Source organism: Macadamia integrifolia, chromosome 5 (assembly GCF_013358625.1).
Source record: "Macadamia integrifolia cultivar HAES 741 chromosome 5, SCU_Mint_v3, whole genome shotgun sequence".
In the NCBI taxonomy this organism is placed as follows: domain Eukaryota; kingdom Viridiplantae; phylum Streptophyta; class Magnoliopsida; order Proteales; family Proteaceae; genus Macadamia; species Macadamia integrifolia.
In genome coordinates this window covers 39,112,399-39,134,959 of record NC_056561.1, presented here as the reverse complement: position 1 = coordinate 39,134,959, position 22,561 = coordinate 39,112,399, and the positions used below count along the sequence as shown (strand labels likewise).

General features: G+C 37.7%; 1 protein-coding gene across 1 annotated transcript in view; it reads right to left on the bottom strand.

Annotated features, from left to right (window-relative positions):
* Positions 1–22,561, bottom strand: part of LOC122079917 (signal recognition particle subunit SRP68-like) — a 29,981-nt gene that overhangs the window by 3,948 nt on the left and 3,472 nt on the right. The window contains exons 6-13 of the mRNA XM_042646704.1: positions 21,690–21,775; positions 21,140–21,335; positions 20,210–20,321; positions 17,431–17,558; positions 17,044–17,250; positions 16,792–16,899; positions 5,432–5,563; positions 4,188–4,337 (exon numbers count right to left, since the gene is read on the bottom strand). Coding sequence (XP_042502638.1) covers positions 4,188–4,337; positions 5,432–5,563; positions 16,792–16,899; positions 17,044–17,250; positions 17,431–17,558; positions 20,210–20,321; positions 21,140–21,335; positions 21,690–21,775 — 1,119 coding nt within the window. The remainder of the gene's footprint in view (positions 1–4,187; positions 4,338–5,431; positions 5,564–16,791; positions 16,900–17,043; positions 17,251–17,430; positions 17,559–20,209; positions 20,322–21,139; positions 21,336–21,689; positions 21,776–22,561) is intronic.

Sequence of the window (22,561 nt, the reverse complement as noted above, 5' to 3'; positions counted from 1 at the left end):
TCATCCGGAATTTCAGCGCCGTTGTAGCCCCAATTACAGAATGCACAAAAGGGGGAAAAGTCCCATTTCAATGGACTCCGGCAGCCACTAAAGCTTTTAACTTGATCAAACAAAAGATGAGAGAAGCACCAGTGCTTAGACTACCCAATTTTGATCTTATGTTTGAAGTGGCTACTGATGCATCCCATGTTGGGATAGGAGGAGTGCTTATGCAAGAGGGCCATCCGATTGCCTTCTACAGTGAAAAGTTGAATGATACAAAAAGAAGGTATTCTACTTATGATTTAGAACTCTATGTTGTTCAAATCCTCAAGCATTGGAGGCATTACTTAATTGGCAAAGAGTTCATGCTCTATTCGGATCATGAAGCACTCAAATACTTGCACTCACAGAAGACCATTAGTGATCGGCACGCTAAATGGATCTCATACTTGCAAGGATACGTATTTGCTCTCAAGTACAAAACTGGGAAGGAGAATCAAGTGGCTGATGCACTTAGTCGAAAGGTGATGATGATGAACACCTTCATGGTACAAAGTGCAGAAGTGGAACACATCAAAGAAGAGTACATTAGTGATGCTGATTTTTCAGAAGTATTCAACAACCTCCAAGGAGGAGGACGGGATGACAAATTTGCTATACATGATTGGTATCTTTTCAAAGGCATTCGCCTCTACATCTCAAACACCTCTTTGAGACATCACTTAATTCGAGAGCTATATGAAGGAGGAATGGGTGGATACTTTAGCAAGGACAAAACATACTCCATGATGAAAGACTTATACTTTTGGCCTCAACTCTTAAAGGATGTGTAACATGTGATACAGAGATGCCGCACTTGTCAACTTGCCAAAGGAGAAAAGAAGAATACAGGATTATACACATCGCTGCCCTTTCCACACTCACCTTAGCAAGACATAAGCATGGACTTTGTCCTAGGCTTACCACCTACACGGGAAAGGTATGATTCCATATTTGTGGTAGTAGATCGCTTCTCCAAGATGGCACACTTTATCCCGTGCAAGAAGACTCTTGATGCAAGTCACTTAGCCAAACTCTTTTTCAAAGAGATAGTGCGCATACATGGTCTACCACAGACAATTGTTTCGGATAGGGATGTCAAGTTCATGAGCTACTTCTGGAAGACTCTATGGCTGAAAACAAATACTAAACTCAAATTCTCCACTGCATTCCATCCTCAGACAGACGGACAGACCGAAGTGGTGAACAGAAGTCTTGGCAACTTACTCCGATGTCTAGTTCGAGACTATGAAAAGACTTGGCCATTTATACTAGACAATGCTGAATTCGCCTATAATAGTTCCGTCAACTGCACCACAGGTCGTACACCATTTGAGATTGTCCTTGGACTGCAGCCTCAACGACCGATTGACTTGGTACCTTTGCCACCCCAGGCCCGTATTAATGTGGAAGCCGATGAGTTCCTTAGACACATCACGGAGGTACATGCTGATGTTCGTCGTCGCATCGCTGTTAGCAAACGGATACCAAGCAACTGCCAATCGACATCGTCGCTACGTGGAATTTCAGCCTAGTGATTTGGTAATGGTTCGAATTCCACCTGAGAGGTTTCCTCCTGGTACAGTGCACAAGCTCCATCCTCGGAACATGGGTCCCTACAAGGTCTTGAAGCGCATTGGCACTAATGCTTACATGCTAGAGCTACCTCCTACTCTGAAGATCAATAATGTATTCAATGTAGCTGATCTAACGATATATTTGGGACACCATTCTGATGACGGTGACACTGAACACACCCTCAAACTTCCTCAATTTGCAAATCCTAAAGATGATGTCATCGAAGATGTTCTTGACAACAAGTTCACCACAGCTCGTGGGGGAAAAAGGTACTACTCCTTCCTCATCAAATGGAAAGGTCGACACGAGAGGATTGTACTTGGATCCATGCCGATGACTTTCAACGCCTTGACACGGACCTCTATGAGCACTACATGTCCCTTATCCATTCATCGGAGTTGAATGATTCTAAGAAAGGGGGTGCTGATGTAAATCTACATTATGAAAGGAAATATGAGAAGAAGAAGGGTCCAGCCAAGAAGCCAGCCGAACCCTTACAAATAAGGGTCAATTGGGACCATCAGCTAGGGTAATAATTAGTAGTTGTTTTTAATTAATTAGTGGGCCATTGGGCCCATCGAGTTGAGTAAGTGGTATGTCAAGTCCAAATTGTCTTAGGACTATTTGTTTTCCACATAGGTTTATTATTCCTAGTCCAATTTTGAATTCTTAGTTGTAGTAGGAGTGTCTAGTCCTATTGGGAAACTAACTCCTAGTTGAAGTAGGAGTGTCTAGTCCTATTGGGAAACTAGCTCCTAATAGTAGTTTGATTGTTATTTTGCCCTCTATAAATAGAGAAGCCTATGTACTCATAATTTCATATTTGAATAAAGAATAACTGCAGTCAATTGCTTAGAACAGCCGGGACAGCTGTGGGTGAGAAGCCCGGGCCAAGAAAGCAACTCCTCCCCCACTTTTCCCTTTGTTTCTTCTTGTTTAAAGCTTTCTATTTTATCCTAAAGTTACTGTTGTTGAAGTATACACCTGTTGTGAGTAATCAAAAGTTCATATCTGTCCAAGTTACAAACCAGATTTGATTCTCTCTCCTGAAGCCTGCGATTATTTCTCCTAGGTCAGAAAATCAAGAAAGCTTGTAACTTCACAACCAGCCGTCAGAATCCTCTCAACTTTGGGGGTTTTTGTACCCTCCCTAGGGACTATCTACGCCCAAGAGTGCAGCTCAATCGGACTCCTACAGACCTGGCCGGACCTCTCTCTCTCCAGCTCTATAGTAGGTCTTTCTCTCTCCTATCGAGTTGTGTTTTGGGCTGGTTTTGCTCCTATATGGGTATTATATCCTTGGGGGTTTATTTGATGGTCTTATTTCTTTGTTTCCTGGTCCTATTTGTATTGTTTGGGGTTATAAATTGCCGGGGTAGTTTCTTGTAATCTACTCCTGCATTACATTTTCTCTCTTCTATTCCCATGGATACCTCGTACTTCCCTTCCCTCATTATTAGCTATCAATATCTTTTTTTTTTCACCATTATTCTATTATTTGCTTATTGATTTTCATAATTATGCTATATCAAATCTAGGATTTTAGTTTCTAAATCCAGCTCTTTAATATCTTCAACTCTCATCATTTACTAGAGATCAGATCTGATCCAAAATCAGTCATCGGATCTAGGGCCCAATACCTGCAGGCCACTTGATGTGGTTTACATCAAACGAAACGCTTCATTTCTATGGTGTGATGGGCAAGCTTCAGTAAACCATTCACGGTGAATAGTTGACAGACTTCTCCTTTTTTTGCCCCTTACTCTTCCTCAAATTCTCTGCAGTCTTTAATTTCAAATAATTTTCTGCACTCATTCTTTTTTTTCTGGCTAACGATGGTATCCAGGCCTTCGCCTAACTACTCCTGTGGGCCCATACTGACCTCACAACCACATAGACCGGGTCATACCGGGGTTAAATGAGAACCATTCCACGTTCACTGAAAACAAAGCGAAGGTCCCTTGCCAACTCAGCTACCCCCTTGGGGTTTTTCTGCACTCATTCTATACATCATTCCTTTATTAAATATTATCAGCCCAGTTTTTCTCTCAATATTCTAAATCTTTTTTTTTTCCTTCTCAAATCAGAGTTTTATTTTTAGCTGCACTGTCATTCTCGGTTTAAAACAAATTTTCGAAGTTATTCTAACTCCTATAGTTCTAGATGAGAAAATTACCTGAGGATTTAAGATTGTGCTGCATAATTCATCATTTTTTTTTTCTTTGCATGTAATAAAATGTTTTAGTAGTAGATGTAGTCGGTAAGTTACCTCTTCATTAAGCTTCAAGTTAATACATGACATATTGGCCAAAGTACAGAATGTCAACTGAAGTCAGGATAAAATAAGTACTCTTGATTTTATTTATTATTATTATTTTTCTAAATGATAAAATAACTACTCTAGTCCTGCAAGAGATTACCCAGGTTTTATTTGGGAAAAGTATGTCAGTCATGATTGGCTATGGTACTGCCTAACATCTATATGAAGATGCTTATCTGGAATATATTTCTCTAATGACCTATCGGGAATCTCTTTTACAAAGTAAAGAAATTTCACACCAAACCCACAACATAATCCTAAAACATACCTTCTTCTCAGCTCCAGTCAATGATATGGTAGAGATTCCTTTAGAGAGCTTTTCTGGAGCCACTGTCTCTTCCATAATTGCTGTAGCATGTTCAATGCAACTGTTTGATCTGCAGTTGCTCTCTAACAGCTTCAACCCTTGGATCGGTACCTGTTAATGGAAGACTTAAAAGCATCAGGACACATTGATATGGAGCAAAACAATATTGCAGGCCAGATTCCAGGTTTATTGCCTGTGGAGCCACTTATTTCAGGCTTGAAGTTTGTAATTCGGTAAGTATTATATGGGGTAAAATGTTCTGTTAACATCTGGTAGATCAGGAGGAGATGCGTCCAGTCCAAATTGGTCATGGATTGCAGCAGAAATATTGTAGTCCATTATAACCGGGTCTATGGGCCTTGGCATTAATTGGATTTTGGGTTTTATAGGCTTTAGATTTTACAGGCTTTAGTGGACTAAGTAGGGCTCTTCTGTAGTTTTTTAGAATTTCTTTACATGCCATAGATTAGTAAGTTGTGGGCTAGTTGTTTTTTTGTGAATACTTACCATTCTAGGACTTGCCATTTGGCTCCTTTTGTGCCTCCACATAATGAAACCCATTCAGTCCTTAAAACTCTAATACAACTTCACAAAAAATTAATTCCATTAACCACCTATTCCATCCATTCAGCATCCTTATTCAATACTGTGGCCCTCATTTTAATTTTACCACCTAGTACACTAGGACTCTTTTTCCATAAACAATGTATTACCTTCCTTATTTCCCTTAGTTCGATATGCAACGTTGATTTCAATTTTGCGAGATAGATATTATAAAGAACACTAACTCAACAACAAATTTGGGGTATTCCCTGGCCGTGCCACATCACACAAAACTAGGTATCATAGTGGTATTATGTTAAAAGAATTATTATATGCATTGTAAAGGATGTCTTATGAAGCACCCTTTCATTCAAAACACAAAAAATAGGGGGCGGTATGGCATGATGTGAAAAGATCTATTATATGCCTTCTACAAAATCACTGACAGTTAGTAATTTCACAAGCAGCCCAGTCCCTCTCTTACGAATTAAAATCCAGTAAAAGATTTTTAAAATGCTTATAAGCATATCAATAACACGCATCTACAAATGCACCAACACAGAACTACAACCATAAGAGATGGAAGCATTTTATGTCTCAGTTTCACAAGTCATTGGCATGGATACGAAGCAACAAAATAATTCAACTGCTAACATAATTACCATGTCAGAGTCAGCCACAAACTGAAGTTTCTGGAGAGCATTATCAGCTAAAGTGCGAGCATGGCAGTACAATGCATATGCTTCTGCCCTCTTTCCAGCTAAACTGTAAGATTTAGCCAAGTAAAAGCACCTGCAAACATATCACGAAGAGTTTCAACCGTATGGAGTACTTCAATTTCAAACCTCACTTGCAAGTTGGAAACCAACCCCCATTTCCCACCTCATGACAAATGATGCACGTTACTCAAGAGTCAAGAGAAATTTAACCACTCCCACAAGAAGAACTAAATTAATGGTCCAAAGCAGAAAGCTTCTTCTTCATTACTAAATTTGTGTGCAAGACATAGCCCTTACATTCACTTAAATAAAAAACTTAATACAGGAACAAAACTAGGCCTAAAACTTCTCCAGCCAGTAGCCTACCTTGGAGGTAGTCTACTACTACTAAAACTCGGCCTAAAACAAGGCTTGAATCATAGAGAGCTAATCAAACCCAACTAAAACACTTTAATAACAATTAGGGAGAAAGAAAAGACTCTAACTAGACTAATAAAGTAAATCCCATATTCCTACCACCTAACAAGGTTTGAAAACTTGTTGAAATCTTTCCAAAATCTCGGATATTTCGGTAATTTTCTTTTTTACCGAGACGAAATGGCATACGAAATATAAAAGTACATAATTTCTGTCATCTCGGTCATATTTCAGTCATTTCATTTCGAAATTTTGCTCATTTCGGCCCAATGCACTATTTCGTCGAAATTTCTGCCATCTTGGTCATTTCGTTTCGCTCATTTTGCTAATTTCGGCCACTTCAGTCATTAGCCCCCAAAATGGTCAGCGAAACACATGGGAAAAAGTACACCATTTTGACGGTATTTCGGTGGTTTTAAAACAACCGAAACGAAACGAGTTCTTGAACCTTGCCATCTAACTAGACTAATAGAGTAAATTCCGTATCCCTACCACCTAACTATATTTTGGGCCCACTACAATAAGAACTCATTGACCAAAGGCCCAACATGTATAAAATCCAACCCAAGGTTTATTTCCACTAAAATAAGTCCATTTATCTTATTACCAGCATCAGCATAGGACCATTCAGTGTTGTACAGAGAGTGGGGGCAAGGGAAGAAGAAACTAAAACTCTGCCTTTTATGTTCTTCCAACTAATAGCCATAATATCCAGGTTAGCTAGAGGAGCTGCTCATGCAAAAAACTCACATCTACAGAATGTTTTACTTAAAGAAGTTTAGATTCTTTGGCAAGAGGTTTCTAAGATAAATGATCAAATTAAATACATTTCAGCCTCATAGAGATCCTTGAGAAGTAGAAAACTGATGAGCACAATAATGTGTGAAATCTTAAGGATATAACTGCACGTTTTGCCCCACTTTGGATAGTACTATTTTTATTTTTCTTGTTTTTTTTAGTTTCCAAGTCTACAAGAGAAAGTGCTTAAAGTGAATCAAGAACCAGTCCAAAGGTGGGACCCACTCATTGGTACCACATCCTCTCTCCTACAAAATCCTGAAGATTATTTTCTCTCTTTGCCACCTCACAAAATCTTGAAGATGCTATGCAGAGATTCCTTTCTGATTTAATCAAGATTGCAAGATATTGGTGAATATTGTAAGGAAAGAATAGAATTTATTAATTTTGGAAACAGATTCTCTCTTTCCTCGCACAATATCTCAGAGAATGAGGATTTTTACCAAGATTTAATTTTATTTAATTTTCTTTCTTTTCTTAAAGAAGACTTGTAGAAGGAAGGAGGCAAGAAAAAACCCCTATAAAAGCCCCTTCCTCCCCCTCCTATATTATTATTCCCCTTAGTTTATTTTCTAGTTTATGCTTAGTTTTCTTCTCTCTCTCCCTCTCTCACTCTTTAGTTTTAGTTCTTCTCTATTTTTGCTTTAATCACTTTTGTAATAGTTTTTTATGTCAATTAATGCAACCACTCTTTTATTCTTATTCAGTCTTTTATATTTATGATTTATGCAATTGAGTTGTAATTTTTAAAGTTATAGTTCTAGGATTAGATCTACGTGACAAGATCACAAGCCGTGAAGCATCTTTTTTTTTCAAGTTCAGTTTTTTTTTTTTAAGATTTGTTTTCTCTAGTACTAGAAATTTCAGATTTGGTTTATTCCAGATCTGGTTTTTAGTACTGGTAGTATCTCAAATCACCCAAGCTTTCAAGTTCAAGCATTGATTCAAGTAAGTAGGCTCCTTCAGTAGTCTTCTCTCCCCCCTTTGATTACCCTTTCTTTCTTAATTTAGGATTTTAATTTCAGTCGTTACATTATTGCTATCCCTTTCCCCTAAGGTTCATGGCTAGTGTATGTGTTGGCTTTGCCCCTCCTAGCCATAGAACCATCAATTTATTGTTTTTATTTTAATTGTCTCCCTTTCCCTAAAGCCAAGTAGAGTAACCCTTGTAAGAGTGACTCTCTGGTCAAGTAGGGAAGCTCATATTATGATGCATCCCTCGGGCTAAGTAGAGAAACCTCCTTGTGAGTCTCTCTCTAGCTTTCTCCCCTTTCTTTTACTTTATTTTTATTTAAGCAATTTTTTCCTTTATTTATTTTTTTTTTTTAAATTCCGTGGGTTATTTATTTTCAGTTATTTATTTATTTAATTTTAATTGCGTGGCTTGCGTCTTTAAATTATTAGATGACGAATGGTTAGGACGTTATTTTTTACACATATGTTTAGGACGGTAATTAGAATTAGATCACAACCATTAATCGGTTCACTTTCGCATTATTAAAAGAAATAAAAAAATAAAGTGGCCGCTCTCCCTGTGTTCGACCAGTAGCTACACTGATCCGTACACTTGCGGTTACATTTTAAATCCCAACAAGTTTTTGGCGCCATTGCCGGGGAGACAGTTCCATGTTATTTTTCGCTTTCTTTTGATAAATCGGAGTGCTTTGTTTTGTTTTGTTTTTCCTTTTCTTTTATTGAATTCCTGAGAAGAACAACTTGCAATAATAGTTGTATCGGTGGAGGTCGCCATGCCTCACAGTATAATAAAGACAGGTTTCGCCCTGTAGCAGTACCTCAGGAATTGACCTGAGCAACCCCGGATCCTTGCCGGTAAGCTCCCAAAAAGCCAAAAAAATAAAAAAAAAATTTTAAAAAATATATAAAAAAATCATAAAAAAAAAAGTTTTGCTATCCATTCTTTTGTGCTTGTCTTACTCTAGTTGTGGGTAGTTTTCTGTTGCATGAGTGTTAGGTCGGTACGTAATACTAAGAATCGGTTAGAAAGAAGAGATCCAACAAGTAGTGATCCTATACGTTTGCTCTCTTTAAAACTCTTCAATATGGGAGACCAACAGCAAAACCCTTCACCTAAATCTCTAAAAGATAGGTTCTACCCTGCTAGAACAGCCCAACCTTCCTGCATAGTTCTACCACAAGCCCAGGGCAATAATTTTGAACTCAAATCTCAATACATCACTATGTTACCTATGTCAAATGTAGGACCTCAAGCCAGTTTTCCTAGGGCCCCTCCCCTATCATCTTATCAGCAACCCCCTGGGTTTACCAACACTGGAGAAGCAAGTAGAATAAGTGACTTGGAAAAAAATATGGCCCTCCTCATGACAAGCCATCAAAATCTTACGAAATAACTCACTCAAGTTGTCTTAATTATGCGTGAGAGGGAGAAAGGAACTTTATCCAGTCAACCAGAGCCTAACCCTAGGCATCATCAGCCTGTTAGTTCACAAACATCAACTAATGCACCACTGAATATAGTACAAGGTCAGACCCAACAAGGGCCCTCTAACCAATGTAATGTTGTTTATGCCCTTAGGAGTGGTAGAGAGTACCTACAGAGCGTTCCTAAATCTTCCTCATCTATTACTCATGTTAACTCTCCTTCAGTTGAGGACACAAGTGTGCCTCTTGTTTCAGGTTCGTCTGATGAACCTAAAGATTTTTCTGAAACTAAAGATGATTTGGTTGAGGAAACCAAAAATGATTCTTCTGAACAGGGGCAAATCCCTAACAGTCCTTATGTTCATCCTGTCCCATTTCCTAATCGCTTGGTAAACAAAAGGAAGGCTGCTTCCATGGACAAAATTTTATAAGTCTTCAAAAAAATAGAAGCGAACATCCCCCTTTTGGATGCCATATCCCAGATCCCCGCCTATGCAAAGGTACTGAAAGATTTGTGTACTCACAAATGTATCACTAGTGTGCCCAAAAATGCGTTCTTGACAGGTAACATTAGTTCTATAATTACTCAGCCTATAGCAGCCAAGTATAAGGATCCAGGGAGCCCTACCACATCTTGTGTCATAGGCAACACCTACATTGAGCATGCCTTACTTGACTTTGGCGTAAGTGTGAATCTTTTACCTTACCATGTGTACAAGCAACTTGGATTGGGAGAATTGAAAGCCACTGGAACTACTCTTCAGTTGGCAGATAGGTCAGTTAAAATTCCTAAAGGGATGGTTGAGGATGTTTTACTAAAGGTGGGGGAATTTATTTTCCCTGTTGATTTCATTGTGTTAGATACCAAGCCCTTCTCAACCAAGGATGAGATCCCAATAATTCTAGGAAGACCATTCTTGGCTACCAATAATGCATTAATCAATTGCCGGAATGGTTTCCTAAGATTATCTTTTGGTAACCAAACTGTTGAGTTTAACATGTTTAGGATTGGCAAGCAACCACATATGGAAGAAGAGATCACTATGCTTGAGGATTTTCTTGGATTTTTCTGATGATTTAGTTACCAACTTTGATATTGATTTTGATTCAGAATTCCAAGAGTGTATGGATGAGTTGGATGATGATAGTGAAAATTTCTTTTCTAAAGTCTTGAGTCTTCACACACCTGTGGAGCCCTTAGGACCCCTTTCCAATTCCATTCCCAAACCTTCTATAGTTGAGCCCCCTAAGCTAGATCTTAAGGAGTTGCCATCTAATTTGAGGTATGGTTTCCTAGGGCCTGACCAGACTCTTCCTGTAATAATTTCTTCAAATTTGACTTCTAACCAGGAAGAGGAGTTACTTAAAGTGTTAAAAGATAATAAGGAAACCCTAGGTTGGACCATGACTGATATCAAGGGTATAAGCCCTTCTATTGTGCAACATCATATACATCTTATGGAGGATTCCAAACCATCCACGGAACCCCAAAGAAGAGTTAACCCAGTGATGATGGAAGCTATTAAGAAAGAGATCCTAAAGTGCTTGGATCATGGAATAATTTATCCAATTTCTGATAGCCAATGGGTAAGCCCAATTCACGTAGTGTCTAAGAAGTCTGGTGTGACTGTAGTTCCCAATGCCAATAATGAACTAATTCCAACTCGTGTCCAATCTGGGTGGAGAGTATGCATAGACTACAGGAAACTTAATGCGGTAACCTGGAAGGACCACTTCCCATTGACATTCATTGACCAGATGTTAGAGAGGTTAGCTGGACATGAATACTATTGTTTTCTTGATGGATATTCTGGCTATAACCAGATCCCAATTGCTTTAGAGGACCAACATAAGACCACTTTTACATGCCTATATGGAATATTTGCTTACGGGCGTATGCCCTTTGGGCTTTGCAATGCCCTGCTAAGTTCCAACGATGCATGATAAGCATATTTTCTGACATGGTCGAAAAATTCTTAGAAGTATTTATGGATGACTTTTCAATTCATGGGAATTCCTATTCTGAATGTTTTCATCATCTTTCTCTAGTTTTGAAAAAGTGCATATCTAAGAATTTGATTTTGAATTGGGAGAAATGTCATTTCATGGTTAAATCTGGTATTGTTTTAGGCCATGTAATATCCAATGAGGGAATTAAGGTAGATAGAACCAAAGTGGATTTAATTGATAATTTACCACCTCCTCAATCTGTTAAGGACGTCCAATACTTTTCTAGGGCATGCTGGCTTCTACAGAAGGTTTATTAAGAACTTTAGTCAGTTAGCCCGACCTCTCACTTTATTACTTGCCAAAGATCAAACTTTTGAGTTTTCTAAAGAGTGCCTAGAATCCTTCAAACAACTTAAGAAAGAGTTGACCAATGCACCCATTGTTCAACCACCTGTTTGGACTGAACCTTTTGAACTGATGTGTAATGCTTCGGATTTTGCCATAAGAACGGTTTTGGGTCAAAGGATTAATAAGTTGCCCACTGTCATTTAATATGCTAGTAGGACCTTAAATGATGCACAACTCAATTATACAACCATTGAAAAAGAATTTTTAATGGTTGTGTTTGCATTAGAAAAATTTCGGTCTTACTTAGTTGGTTCACATGTGGTGGTGTATACTGATCATTCTGCTCTCAGATACTTAGTTCAGAAGAAGGATGCCAAAGCCCGTCTCATTAGGTGGGTTTTACTTTTGCAAGAGTTTGATTTAGAAATTAGGGATAAAAAAGGAGTTGAAAACCTAGTTGTAGACCATTTATCCCGGCTTCCCAATTCCTTGACTGTCGATTCTCCAGTCAACGAGAACTTTCCAAATGAACAGTTATTTGCAGTGTCCAGTGAACCATGGTTTACTGACATTGTCAACTTCTTAGTTTCAAGTGTGACTCCGGATCACTGGTCCACCCAAGATAAGTATAGGTTTCATTCTCAAGTTAAGCACTTTTTCTAGGATGATCCTTATTTGTTTAAGATATGTCCGGATCAGATTATCCGACGATGTGTTCCTGATCATGAGCAACATTCTATTCTCTCTTTTTGTCATGATCATGCATGTGGTGGACACTTTGGACCTAAGAAGACTACCGCAAAGATTCTCCAATGCGGATTTTATTAGCCCACTCTTTTTAGAGATGCTTTTGATTTTTGCACGGCTTGTCCAGCCTGCCAATCTTTTGGCCTTATAAATAAAAGGAATATGATGCCCCTCAACCCTATTTTGGTAGTTGAGATCTTTGACGTATGGGGCATCGATTTTATGGGACCATTCCCTAATTCCTTTGGGAATTTGTACATACTTTTGGCCGTTGATTATGTTTCTAAATGGATAAAGGCCATACCTTGTAAAGCTAATGACCACAAAGTAGTGGTCCAGTTTCTAAAAGAGAACACTTTTTCCCGCTTTGGTGCACCACGTGCAATAATTAGTGATAGGGGTACTCATTTTTGTAATCGGCCTTTTAAGGCCCTAATGAAAAAGTATGGGATCACCCATAAGTTATCTACCCCTTATCACCCCCAAACTAGTGGCCAAGTGGAGGTGTCTAATAGGCAGATCCAACAAATCTTGGAGAAAACTATTAATCCCAACCGTAAGGATTGGTCCCTTAGGCTCATTGATGCTTTATGGGCCCATCGGACTGCATTCAAGACCGATCTTGGTCAGTCTCCCTACCATTTGGTGTATGAGAAAGCTTGTCACTTACCAGTTGAGTTGGAGCATAAGGCCTTTTGGGCCATCAAGAAGCTCAACTTTGATTTGTCTGATGCGGGAATTCATCGTAGGCTCCAACTATCTGAGTTGGAGGAACTTAGGAATGAAACCTATGAAAGTTCTAGGATTCACAAGGAAAAGACTAAAGCTTTCCATGATAAGCACATTCTGCGTAAATCTTTTGCAATTGGTGATAAGATCTTATTGTACAACTTTCGATTGCATCTTTTTCCTAGTAAGCTTAGATCCCGATGGGATGACCCATTTATTGTCCATAATGTATATCCCCATCGGGCTGTGGAGATTTTGAATCTAGGAACAGGGGTAATTTCGAAGGTTAATGGTCAGCGTTTGAAACCATTCCTCAAGTTTCATAATACTGGTAGTGAAGAGGTTATGGATCTCCATAAACCTCTTTACACTGATGATTAACTTTTAATCAGGTATGACCCCCTTGAATTGTCTTCGTTTTTAATTCTTTCCATGCATTGAGGACATTGCATGACTTAAGTGTGGGGGAGGGAAACCAGTTTCTGCTTTTTCCACTTTGTTTTATTTGTTTTTCTTTTTGTTTTTTTTTTAGCTTGCTAAAGGATGAAGTCCTACTTTGGTTTTTGGCTAATGATCATACCATTCGATTGCTTGATGTATGAAAATAAAAGTTTTGACTAAGGTACCCATTTTGAACGTATAAAAACCCTGTTGAGAAGAAAGAAACAAGCCTGTGTATTGAGATGGGACTTTCTTTTGAAAAATAAGAGTCCCCTGTTTTATGGTGTTGGACCATATGTAAGTCTGTGGGTTCCTTGTACTTTTGATTTGGACCTTCTTTTTAATTTGGCACGGGTTGACAAATGCACAATTTTAAATGAAATGTGAAATGTGGTATAAAGAATAATAAGAGTTGATTCCCTTGGAAATAAACAGGGCATTGCGCCTCAGGAAGCGTGGTGTCTTGATCAAGGATTAAAGTATCGGTATCGGTTTCCATATCGGTCGGCCAAAATTAAGATACGTATCAGAGGGTATCGTATCGTATCGAAGATACACTAAAAATACACATAAATGGATAGGAAACATTTTTTTAAACACTTTTGCATAAAGAATTTGTTAAAAAAAGCTATTGATAACATGTATTATGTATAAACACTAAATTGAGGGTATCGGACTAAGAATTCAAGGTTTGTAGTTGTCCCATAAATGTAATATCCTTGTTCCCAACCTTGATTTCCACTTTAGTTAGAGGAAAAATATGGCTGGTAGCAACTTTGGAACAGAACCCTTCAAAAAATCGTGTTTTTTTGAAAAATTACCCATCTTGGCCATTATATGACCGTAGTGCACTGTATCAGTACATACCGATACGTACCGATCAATACGTACCGATACATATAGATACTTACCGATACGTACAGATCGATACATACCAATACTCATTGATACGTACCGATACATACCGAAACGCACATTTCACCTCGATTTTATATTTTTCATAGAGTCGTATCGATGCATATCTTATCGTATCGATATATATCGATGGCGTATTGATGCATATCAGTATGTATCATAGGATATACATCGATACGAAAGGATTTTAAAAATTCATGTATCGTATCGGTGTGTATCGTATCGATCTGCTAAATTTAAGATACGTATCAAAGGGTATCGTATCGGTATCGGAGATACTTTAAACCATGGTCTTGATCGAAATTCCTTGGGAGGAAACTTCTGAAGGAACTCTAGCATCACTGTCTTTGTGGGCATATGCAAAAAGCGAAGCTACATAGTAACTTGGGTGTCCGGTGTTTGCTCCACCACATCATTCAGGCCAAAAGTAGTGGAGTAGAATAGAGTTTAAACGAAAATAAAGGAGAAAAAAATGTGCAAATGTCATTAATGCTTAGTAATATGTTTTGGTCAAAAACACTCCAACGCCTTAGTCATTGGTTCCCTATTTCTTCACAAGTGGTTTTGCCTTAAGATAAGGATGTTTTGGAAGAGACGAGGTGAGTTCCAAATTAAGAAATATGCTAGTGCCTGGAATTGATCAAGGGTAATAAAAGTTCAAGTATGGGGGTCCCTTGTAAGAAAAATTATCTTTGCTCTAGATCGGTATGAGCCTTACCTTTAGCCAAGGTTGGGATTTGTTTATTCTGAATTTTGAGTGTATATTCACTGCAAACACCCACGAGACACAACTCGTCCACTAGGATAACTTAGGGGTTTAAAGGCTTGTTGCACGTGCTAAATGCAACCATGATTCCTACAAAAGTGAGTTAAGCTTTTTCTTTCATTTATTTATTTATTTATCTTGCTCGAGGATGAGCAAAATTTATGGGGGAATTTGATGAGCACAATAATGTGTGAAATCTTAAGGATATAACTGTACATTTTGCCCCACTTTGGATAGTACTACTTTTATTTTTCTTGTTTTTTTTAGTTTCCAAGTCTACAAGAGAAAGTGCTTAAAGTGAATCAAGAACCAGTCCAAAGGTGGGACCCACTCATTGGTACCACATCCTCTCTCCTACAAAATCCTGAAGATTATTTTCTCTCTTTGCCACCTCACAAAATCTTGAAGATGCTATGCAGAGATTCCTTTCTGATTTAATCAAGATTATAAGATATTGGTGAATATTGTAAGGAAAGAATAGAATTTATTAATTTTGGAAACAAATTCTTTCTTTCCTCACACAATATCTCAGAGAATGAGGATTTTTACCAAGATTTAATTTTATTTTATTTTCTTTCTTTTCTTAAAGAAGACTTGTAGAAGGAAGGAGGCAAGAAAAAAACCCTATAAAAGCCCCTTCCTCCCCCCTCCTATATTATTATTCCCCTTAGTTTATTTTCTAGTTTATACTTAGTTTTCTTCTCTCTCTCCCTCTCTCACTCTTTAGTTTTAGTTCTTCTCTATTTTTGTTTTAATCACTTTTGTAATAGTTTTTTATGTCAATTAATGCAACCACTCTTTTATTCTTATTCAGTCTTTTATGTTTATGATTTATGCAATTGAGTTGTAATTTTTAAAGTTATAGTTCTAGGATTAGATCTACGTGACAAGATCACGAGCCGTGAAGCATCTTTTTTTTTCAAGTTCAGTTTTTTTTTTAAGATTTGTTTTCTCCAGTACTAGAAATTTCAGATTTGGTTTATTCCAGATCTGGTTTTTAGTACTGGTAGTATCTCAAATCACCTAAGCTTTCAAGTTCAAGTATTGATTCAAGTAAGTAGGCTCCTTCAGTAGTCTTCTCTCCCCCCTCTCATTCCCTCTTCTGACTACCCTTTCTTTCTTAATTTAGGATTTTAATTTCAATCGTTACATTATTGCTATCCCTTTCCCCCAAGGTTCATGGCTAGTGTATGTATTGGCTTTGCCCCTCCTAGCCATAGAACCATCAATTTATTGTTTTATTTTAATTGTCTCCCTTTCCCTAAAGCCAAGTAGAGTAACTCTTGTAAGAGTGACTCTCTGGTCAAGTAGGGAAGCTCATATTATGATGCATCTCTCGGGCTAAGTAGAGAAACCTATTTGTGAGTCTCTCTCTAGCTTTCTCCCCTTTCTTTTACTTTATTTTTATTTCAACATTTTTTCCTTTATTTATTTTTTTTTTTTTAATTGCGTGGGTTATTTATTTTCAGTTATTTATTTATTTAATTTTAATTGCGTGGCTTGCGTCTTTAAATTCTTAATTGACGAATGGTTAGGACGTTATTTTAGATACATATGTTTAGGACGGTAATTAGAATTAGATCACAACCATTAATCGGTTCACTTTCGCATTATTAAGAGAAATAAAAAAATAAAGTGGCTGATCCCCCTGTGTTGGACCCGTAACTACACTGATCCGTAAGCTTGCGGTTACATTTTAAATCCCAACAAAAACCATCCATCGTAAAATTTATTTTAAAGCAAAACCTAGAGTTAGCAGAAAAGATTAGGAAGAGAGGAAAAGGGAAACCTTTCTGCCCAAAAAAGCTAGGCCCTTAATAGAATACCCTTCGGCAAAAGACACTTCTTCGGGTTTTCTATCTCTTCCAGAACTAACTAAATCAGACAAATCAGTTGTGTTCTGCAAATAAAAATGATAAAACTCAAGTTTAGCTTTGTACTTGATGCACCTTGACAACATCTACTGAAAAAAGTAAATGGTCTAGAGAATAAAAATGAAAGACCATCTCAGGTCAAACAAAATATTACAAATTTTGCTATTTACCTGTATTAAAAGATCATATAGACGAACAAGCTCCTCTGGCTTTGTGATTTTCTCACCTTTGTCCTCGCGGTGCTTATTAAATTTACTTTTGGCAATTCTAACCAGTAACTGGTTTCTCTCTATTGTGCGCTGCACTAAGATGGCACTAACAGCCTTATCAAGTCCATTCAGGTTGTCCTTCACAGTTTCAGCGTTTCCTGCAGAGTCCTAACATAAGCAGGTTGTAAGAGACAAGAAAAACCCAGATACACAGAGCAAATGAGGTAAGTCATTCTCATTCATTACGCGGACAGTCAAAAACAAATGAAACATCTAGAATCAGGTTGTACAAACAGAAGTCCCTGAGTATGACAATGCATGTTAAGCACAATAATTAGTGTTCCATACCAAGTCCTTGCGGATGCAGCTTCTGGCCTCATGATATGCAGCAAAGATCTTGTCAACAATGCCAACCCTTTTCTCTGTAGACAGTGAGTCAGCTGCTGGGCCATATAGATCCTTCTCCAGCTCCTGAGCTGATCAAGTTTTGTAATAAAAAAGATACTGCAGCATCAGAAACCGGTTTTGAAAGCATATAACAAGAGAAAAGGATGCATACAGTATTTAATAAGATAAACATATTTTCAAAAGTTCATGGAAGATCGTTAATGCACTGAGAAAGAGGCATAAAAGGTTAGAATTTTCTACCAATATAGAGAAGTACAAGACCCAGCTTGGGCTGCACATGAATACCATTGAAGAACTTATAGAAGTCCAATAATATTCCCACTCTTAACTAGGGATGCGACTAGGGTAGTGCTGAATGAGAAGGCAGAAACTTCATGCTCAGTACACTGCTTCTAAGAAACATTGTGAGCACCCCAAAAGAAAAAAAAACCCTTTTTGATGTTTCAAAGAGTCAAAATATTATCAATAATAGTTCTATTTGAAAGGCAACAACAGAAGTAACCAACCATGTATATGTGTGTATATATATATATATATATATATCCTGATGTATGTTATACTATTAATGATAATACATGTTTTGTTATCTCTTTATGCACATATATGATATATCCTTATGTATACCATATAATATAATTATCATATAAGCATTTGAATACGTGTTGAATTCAACAAATCACTCAAACCTGAGAAACCCAATGGAGCAACCCTGGTTGGCTGAAACCAACCAGTACTGAGGTTTGGCTAGGCTTGGGTTTGCCCTTCTAAGCCTTTTGTTGGGCTTGGGAAACTTGACACAAGGAATCTTGTCCTAGCCAATTGGGGTTAGTACACCAGTCCTGTTTCAACCCCATTCCACTGTAAATCCCTATAGGGTTAGATTGGCTTTTGATTCTGACTGGATTGGCCAATCCAAATCCATGGACAAGAAACACTGAAATGGAAAAGTAAAGCTCAAAAAATGTCTACAGAACAAGAATCCAACCCACTTTTGCCACTCGAAATGGAAAACCAAAGCCCAAAAGAAGGGTTCCCTCTTCTTGAGCTCTTGTCCCCTGGTATCCAAATTCATACCTGATATTCTCAAATCTCATCCATTATCAGTTACAGGAGATACCATAGTTTTCATGGTACCAAGCTACCATGATGGCCACAGCTGCCTTGATACCTTGGCCTTACCAAGGCATATCACATGCTATATTTTCCAGCTATTTTTCATTTCATAATATAAGAGTGAGACTATAGAAACATTGAAGGGAAGAAATGAGAAACAATTGAAGCTTATAAGACATGGAGTGCTTGACACAATAGGTTTAAGGTTTGGCGCCTTGTGTCCACAGGTTTCCTTAGACCTCAAGGAGTGAGTCAATGACTTGACAAATATGGAGAATACAGAAGGAAAGAGGGGAAGAGAAGAGGAGAGAAGTCAGCGACTTAGATTGAAGGATGAAGGCAGAACTTCCGGATATCTACTAATCGAGATGCAAACCATCAAAATCTTAGTCTCCACCGACACTGATACAGATCGGGCAGATCAGCTGATCTGATCCGAATAATAAAAAACCTGGGCATGCCTGTACGGTTAAAATTAACACCAATAGCATTAAGAACTTGACGCATATGCATCATACTATGAAATTTATGGGGCCATATAGTTCTTAAAAGCAAAACTATATTTACATTATGAAATTAATCTTTGTCATGTAGCTCTCATTCTCCTTATCATCCACTTCTCTTATTCATATACATGGCCCATTCTTTTTATAAGCCAGAGATTTTAGTTCCATACAAGCTGAAAGCTAGCATAGTCAACGAGGGAGGGTACAACCAAAAGTCTATTGTGTGGATGTCCAGAGCAACACTGCCCTTCCCTAACAGTTCGAGCTTTTAGGTGAAATGGTAGCGAACATGGTATCAGAGTAGGGGGGTCAAGTATTTGACTCCTAGGAAATGCATTAAAAGAGTTTTCCAATATTTCTTCTCCCTTGGTGCTGTGCAAAGCAAATGCCATGTGAACTTCACATGCAAGGACCAGTGTATCTTGGCCTGCACATGCAGGGGAAGTGTTGATGTATATATTAATGCTGCCCTTCCCTAACAGTTGAGATTTTAGGTGAAACAGTAGCGAACATATTGCCCATCTCACCTATATCGGTTGCACTTTTACCTCTAAACTTGCCACATTCTCCTTGTCATTCACTTCTCTTATTATGGTCTATAATCGACATGATCATCCATATGAAGACAGTCTTGAAATATAACCTCTGAATTTTGTCTAGTCAACTCCCAAGACATCAAAAGATTACGCAATTAAACTGGGGACAAAAACTTCTAGAAGCCAATCCAATTGGAAAAGAGTTTAGTATGCATCAAAATTATCAACACCTCCAAAAAGCATGGACGAAGGCATCAATCCAGTCTACATATTCACACCTTACAATAGCTTCTTTTTTTTTTTCCAGGGAGGGAGGAGAGGGGGGGAAGATACAACTCTATTATCCAACACCGTCATTCATGGTTATGTCAAAATTCTTCATTTATGTCTTGGAACTGCAGGTTCAGCCACATAAATGATTGCCTCATGACCCCCCCCCCAAAAAAAAGGGCTGCTAGATAGCTGAACCCATGGCCCTACTATTGCTCACAATTGTATGCGCTGTTTAAAACTATTTCTTCCAATTCTGTCCCCATACTCAGATAAAATAAGAACTGCACAAACCTTTTAATATGGAGACCCGGGTCTTAGCATTGGAGATTGGAAATCTATGACCAAGCCAACAAAACTCCATCATCGCTGCTGCCTGCTGAGATCTTGCCTCAGACATAACAGTCTGCAAAACACAAATTGTACAAGAAACTATCAAGACTTTATTTATTTATTTTATTTTAACTTTTTTTTCCGACGAGCAACAACAGAATTTTGTCACTCCCTCCGTCCCACAAAGATATTCCTGTTTGAGGTTTTTCACTGTCACAAAATGTTTGTCCATTTTAAAAACCAAGATATGAAGTTTGTTAAATTTCCCTACTCAAAAAATGGGTTTTTCCAAACAATAGAATCTTTTTGGGACAGTCGGAGTACCAGAGAAATAGGATACAAGGTCACATGGAGTGACATCCAAGATAAGATTACAGCATATAGAGAGAGATAAAGCCCAAGAACCCAGCCTATACCCCAAACTAAGCCTACAACTTGACCCACACATGCCCATGGAAATGTCCCAGATTAACATCTACTGCAAATCCTTCGAATAGAAGAAATCCACAATCTAACAAGTATTTGCGTAATGTTCTTTCTGATGTATGATGAATGACACTGCTTTGACCCAAGATCTCATACATATAGCTATTTCATCGGGAGGAATAAACCATGCTTTTTAGTAAATATAGAAGTAACAAACTTAAAAGATGGAACTCCTCAGAAAGTAATACAGAAACATATAGCGTAGACATTTTGAAAGATACACAATCTTGTAGACAGAAGCACCATAGAAGATTTTTTAAAGCCACTAAAAACAAGCTATAAGTTCTCTCTCAGAAGCAGATGATGTTGAATAGTGGCAGGACATCCATTAAATTACACAAATCAAAGCTATGAAAACAAATTTGAACTTTCACAATCAATACAAGGCTGCAAGAAACCAATCACCTCCAATTTAGCTCTGAAAAGATCCAATCCAGGTCCTTCCATTTTGCTAATGTCTAAAAGCTCAGAAGTCTGTATCTTTGATTCACCAACTTTGTGTAGGCAATACCGAATGCTTGGTTCTAGCTCTTCAACACGTTCACGGCACAAAACTTGATTGTCCAAGTCTCCATACTTTCCAAGTTCCTCATAAACAGCCCTATGAGTCTCTCAAAGTCAGTGACCAATTGCACTAAACAACAAGAAAAAACAAATCTAAAACACAGGAATATATCTAATCTCCTTGCGCCAATCTTTGCTAAGAAAGATAATTAGAACATAAGCAGGTTCAATAGGCTAGATGAGCCAGATGAAGTGAAAATCTGAAAAAAAATAAAATGGAAGAAATTCATTCAATTTTTTATAGGAAGTCTCTCCAGGTGGAAATGAATCAAATGAAGATGTTAGGTGGAGGACACAAATGACAAACAGTTTTTTAAAATGGTACACTTTCTTTGAACTGTGCAACAATACAATAAGATAGAGATGGAATATTAATGAAGTCAGGATGCACCTGGTGTTCCTGAAATGACTCAATGCGGTGTCCCAATTCTGATCTTGTTCAAAAAGAAAATTTCCCTTCATATAATTGGCATATGCCTATACATTAAAAAGGAAAACTTGCTTAATCGAGAAAATTCCTAAACTTCATTAACACCCAATAAAGAGTAATATATGAAAATCATTCAATATATCTTTCAAAATTAAAGAATAAAAGCATGTAGTTCCATTAATGACCTCATTAATGGCAATTTTTTTAAAATGTACCCAGATTGATTGCAATATTTAAAAGCACAAAACCCAACAGTTGGGACGTGACTTAGTAGAGTTGAGTTGAGATTATAAGATCTGAAAATCTAATGTACATAAGCATTCACATGAATAAATTTGTATGTGGTTCTTGCATATGATGCAGTGCTGCTCAGTGCACAGGCAAGTTGCTCCTTTTCTTCAATGATATTATAATTGCCTTCTGTTGAAAAAAATGTAGAGAAACCTGCATACATGCAAGTAATTAAAATGATCTATTAGCAAATTTATGATGTGAATCACACATAGTGCTTGTTTGCCAGTATCAGTACTGGTTAAACACAAATCTCTTGCACCCAATTTCCATGTTCATGGACAACAGAAGCAGCACTGCATCATATGCAAGAATCGCACTCTTAAAGATAACATGAATATATCAATATGCCTTATAATACCCACCATCTCTTCTTCTCTTCTCATAAATACATACCATCTCAATAGAAGCCTATTGTGTCTTAGTGTTAGTTAATCAGCAGCAAAAAATTCATGAGTCCAATAATTTTTTTATTATTTTCCTAGTCATATCATCCACATCTAGCATCTCCAAATAAAATAATATCATCGCAATGGTCGATT